The 5136-nt window shown below is 33.0% G+C and overlaps 1 protein-coding gene across 1 annotated transcript in view; it reads left to right on the top strand.

Moving 5' to 3' along the window:
- Positions 1-4477: 4477 nt before the first annotated feature.
- The window catches only part of LOC106113183 (uncharacterized), a gene marked incomplete at its 3' end in the record, with an annotated part of 3044 nt that continues 2385 nt past the window's right edge, over positions 4478-5136 (top strand). Inside the window, exon 1 of the mRNA XM_013305916.1 lies at positions 4478-5091. Within this exon, the coding sequence (XP_013161370.1) occupies positions 4551-5091 (541 nt within the window). The remainder of the gene's footprint in view (positions 5092-5136) is intronic.

The following is a 5136-nucleotide window of genomic DNA, read 5'->3' as shown; positions in this document are numbered from 1 at the left end:
TCGTAATGCGAAAGTAAATACAAAATAAAATAACTTCCAATATTGACTATGTTTATTTTATGAATCACTAAATGGATTATAAAAAAAGACAGATGAGAGGCAAAATGTAATATAGAATTACTCATGGGAAAAAAGAACATCTTAATCAATCAATAACCTAGTACTAATTCTATCAGAGAAAGTTTCGCTACGAAATCAAAACGAAAACGTATCGAAATTAAGTTTAACACTACACTAGCGTGAATTTGTTTCGTTGTAGCGTTCCTTCTAACCCATAGGCTCACAACGCGATATCAAATCTGAAGGAAATCTTTTGATATCTTACTAACCTTACTAATATCATAAATGCGAATGTTTAGATAGACGGATGTAGTAGTTGAAGGTATTTCTGGAATGACTCAACTGATCTCACTGTTATAGTTGTAAAACATAGTCTGGAAGAATACATAGACTACTTTTTTTAACTCCGTGCGGACGGATTCGCGATCTACAGCTAGTCAGATCGCCAGTCAGATAATAGTGACGCCTTCGCGACAGATACAAGCCTAATATATTCTATTGTTCATATCTTATATCTTTAAATGAGCAATTCTTGTATATATAATTGGAATCTCCTAATCGGCTCCAACGATTTTCATAAAATTCCGTATTTAGGGGGTTTCGGGAGCGACAAATCGATCTAGCTACGAATCATTTTTAGAAAATGTCATTTTATTCGTTTTTTATCGATAATCGACTTAAACATACACTCAACTTTTTCTATCGGTAAGATCGAAAAATATTATTCATATTTCATCATTTTATTAGTAATTCGTACTTAAATATAATTTCCATCATCGGTCATCCAGGTACTCTGTCTCAATCCAGACACTTCAAAAAGGTTTTATTAAATGTTAATTGTAATAAAACAATACTTATATTACAGCAAATAAATGAGCAATCACATAAATTCAAACATTTGTTTACTCGACCGAAATCTAATAAAGTATTCAGAATTGCAAATTATGCAAACAAAGGCAGATGTTCATAATCATTTGTATTCAAATTAAACTGACACCGGTTGCTTGTGTTGTATTTAATGTAATTTTAATCCGTATCGTAATATACAGGTAAAAGATGAACGGAGACAATATAATGTGGAACAGAGTTTTAAATAGCTATTATAGCTGTTGTAACACATGTTTGAGAACGATATTGTTATCTTTGTTATTTTCCTAGGGTGTGAGAAGGATGGCAAAATTGTTTCACAACCGTTCGTTTAGTTTTATTCATGAAATCAAAATTACTCTTGTTTATATGTAAGTCTTAATCTTATCTTACTAATATTATAAATGCGAATGTTTAGATGTATGATTTTTGTAAGAAGATATGTTCGGAACTGTTCAACGAATCTTGATGAAATTTGGCATACATATACTCGTACAACATAGTCTGGAAGAACTCATAGGTTACTTATTAAGTTTTTTGTTCCGCGCGGAAGAAGTCACGGGCAACAGCTAGTAATATAATAAATGCGAATGTTTAAATGGATAGATGGAAGTTTCTTTAAAGAGATTTCGGAACAGCTCAACGGATCTTTATGAAATTTGGCGCAATCGTAAAATAAAGCCTGGAAGAACACTTATGCTACTTATTAATTCTGCGCGGAAGGAGACGCGGGCGACAGCTAGTATATATAATTTAAATGCCCAAAATATTAGGAAAACGTTATATTTTCGTAAAATTGTACAAGCTCATATTCTCTACGGAACGACATGAATAAAGTAATAAAACATCGTAACGTATATAATTGGAGGCTTATGCCTGTAATAACAGGATTCGCCTCCAGATTCACTTTATGAGAATAATTCTGAAGAGGGGACAATATTAATTGAAAATTGCCTTATTCAATGTGTGCCAACGTTATTGAAATTTGAATTTTATGAAGAAAGATAATAGAATGTTCGAGATGTTTATTTCAAATAACGTCTATTATTTGACTACGTAAATAGTTAAGTAGCGAGAATTCAATGTCAATTTTCAATACTTTAAAATTCCATAGCTGTTATAGATTTATAGCTATAACTGTTATAACAAATTATTATCAATAAAATATCCATTCTTAAGGAACTATCCAAATAATATTTACTTACCTACTTTAGTAAGAAAGCCTCGCAAATGATAGAGCTATAGTCATTGCTCAACGCAGGGCAACTTTATTTCACATGACTGTAATGTGTTGTTTGTATAATTATTTTATTGTGAGATATGCCATACAGTGCAGCACAAATAATGCTTGGAAGACTCGGCAACCTTCGGCAAGTATGTGATGAAGATAATAATAACAATATTTACTAATTCAGTCTTACCAGAAATATGCACAACGTGACATTCCCAAAGAACGATAGTATTAATGCATTTCACGTATCGTTGCGTCAAATGTAATCGAAGTTTTAGCTTCAGAGTTCATCCATCATATATATTTCCCTATCGGCCTACGAAATGTCTATGACAAATTACTCTTTTAATATCTACCAGATTTGACATAAGACTTCATAGAGGTTCATGCATCAGTTCACTATACGTCCCCACCGAGGGCCACTATGATGACTAGGCCATAGTCAACCACGCTGGCCAAGTGCGGGTTGGTTGACTCCATACATATCTTTAAATTTCTTCTCAGATATGTGCAAGTTGCATCACTCTGTTTTCCTTCACCGTAAGAACGACGGATAAATGTACGTATGTAAATCGGAAATCGAAAAACACATGGTGGGATTCGAACCCAGGACCTGCAGATTGCAAGTCAAGTGCTCTGAGCAACCGACTCTCATAGAGGTTATGCATTATATTTTACTTTTGTGTCAGTAATAAATGTATATTGCCAACGTTATAAAAAAAAGCAAAATTTAAACTAACCTTTCGCCGATTCAGCCAATAGACATAAGCTCAATATTCAATCACCTTTATAATAAAAAAAGTTATTCAAATACAAATTTAAAAAGACTAATTGTAACGTAATATTAGATGTATAGTTAAAATACCATAATCCATCAAATGAATTGAAAGCAGTGTTATGTTTATTAAATTTTGATATCAAATATCATTCCATTTGTTTTGTTTTACAAAAACTCTGCAAAGCTATCAATCAGATAATAATCAATATTTTTGTGGTAGAAATTTGAAGCTGAAAGCCATTAAATTTTTATGAAAAAAAAATCTAAATGCCAATGTTTTGTACTAGAACGTAAACTCTTTGCATTACAAGTTTAAGACAAGTCTTAACTAAGGTATTATTATATCAATATTATTAAAGTAAGTTAGAAATTTTCTTAACTAAAGTAGATCATTTTTTCATCCGTACTTGTGAACGTTGGAAGAATAAGTGTCCATTGTCCCTGTTCAGACTTAACGCCTGCGCAAATGTTGCGGCAAAACGCCATCGCGGGAACGTTGCCGATGCCCGCATCAGGCGCTTGGGCCATATATATACGTCTCTGTCTATTCGTGTCACTTACCTTCAAATCATTGTGCAATTCGCATCTTTTTTAATTATATTAATTTTACTAAGTATCTGGGCTTTTAATTTGCACCATCTATCCGCTAAAGATAGAACATGGTGGCCCATGAGGGGAAACAAAGAAGAATCCGCGAAATAATAACAATTAATATGTAAATACGACGAGACACCGGTTAGCGTAACGTAACGATCTTCAACATCACATCAAATCATTCCTGTTGATGGAGCCTTGCAGTGGTTATTTCTAAAATCACGGGCTGTATTGGAAAACAGAAAAACAAAGAAGATTCGGGCAGTGAATCAGCTAAAGTTTCACATCGAGCCGTTACGAGTTCGTCCGCTAAGATAAGTGTCCTTCCTTAACTAATTCCTAAAAAACCTAATAACCAACAAAATAATATTCAAATCGTTCTTCATTTGTGTAAATTAAGTATTTTTAGACAAGTTTTACATTGTTTTATGCCCGTAAATTTGTTATTTAGTGCAAAATTGCATCTTTTTTTTTACCTACCCCATATAAAAAAAAAAAAAAAAGGTGAACAAAGGAATTAACTTGTAGTTATTTATCGCAATCTTATCTAAATTAATACATAAATCATTCAATTGTATGTTCACTATTCCGTCAAATTGGCCGATGGAACTATATTAAGCAATAAAAGGTCACTCAATTGATATAAAGTTAAATTATTTTAAGAAGTAACGTTGGTTTCGTATTTTAGTTTTTCTCGTTTCGTATTGTTTATACATACAATATTTAGCGTATTTGCCGAATATTCCAGGCTAATATTCATCATCGCCGTGCGCCGTTTGCAAGTACATACTGATCCCGTTGGATTACATTGGCCGGCCGGGAGCGTACTGTTGAGCGTGCGCAGCCGGTTTCCCTGAGCGGCAAGTACCACCAGAACGAGGAACGTGAGCCATTTCAATTTAATAAAGCAGGAATTGCATTGCTATTTAAATAAATAGATTCAATATTTAGTTAACTATCAAAAAAGAAAAGTTTAAATTATATTGGTTTGTTGTTGTTTGTTCGTAAGAGTTAAATTTAATGACAGAAGAAATGAATAAACAAAGTTTACGTGATTTAATTACTAGAAGAACGTCCGCCAAAGGACAAATTACAAAATTTAAAAATTATTTAAATAGCATTGCAGGTTTAATAGAACTAAACAACGTTCAATTAACGGAGTTAGATTTAAAACTCACTAAATTTGAAGCTTTGTCTATGAAGGTTGATGATTTGCAGAGTGAAATAGAGGTTTTAAATTATGAAAATATTTCGGCTGAAATTGAGGAACGCGATAAAATTGAGCAAGATATAATTATGAATATAGCAAAGGCAAAAACTTTAGTCGAAAAATTCTCCAAAAAATTAGAATGCGAAAAAAGGCGCAACTCGGGTCACAACGCGTCATGTTGTATAGATGATCCTAATCACCCCCACGAATTAGGATTGAAACTCCCTCAAATTCAAATAGCCAAATTTGATGGCGCATATTTCCGTTGGTTGGAGTTTAGGGATACTTTTGAAAATCTTATACATAAGAATGATCGCATATCAGACATCCATAAATTCCATTACCTCGTATCTTATTTGCAAGGCGACGCGGCCAGGATTATTTCGAATTTGGAGG

This window comes from Papilio xuthus, unplaced genomic scaffold (assembly GCF_000836235.2).
Source record: "Papilio xuthus unplaced genomic scaffold, Pxut_1.1 DF828475.1, whole genome shotgun sequence".
In the NCBI taxonomy this organism is placed as follows: domain Eukaryota; kingdom Metazoa; phylum Arthropoda; class Insecta; order Lepidoptera; family Papilionidae; genus Papilio; species Papilio xuthus.
Note: the sequence above shows the minus strand (reverse complement) of the source record. Positions and strands in the feature narration are given on the sequence as shown.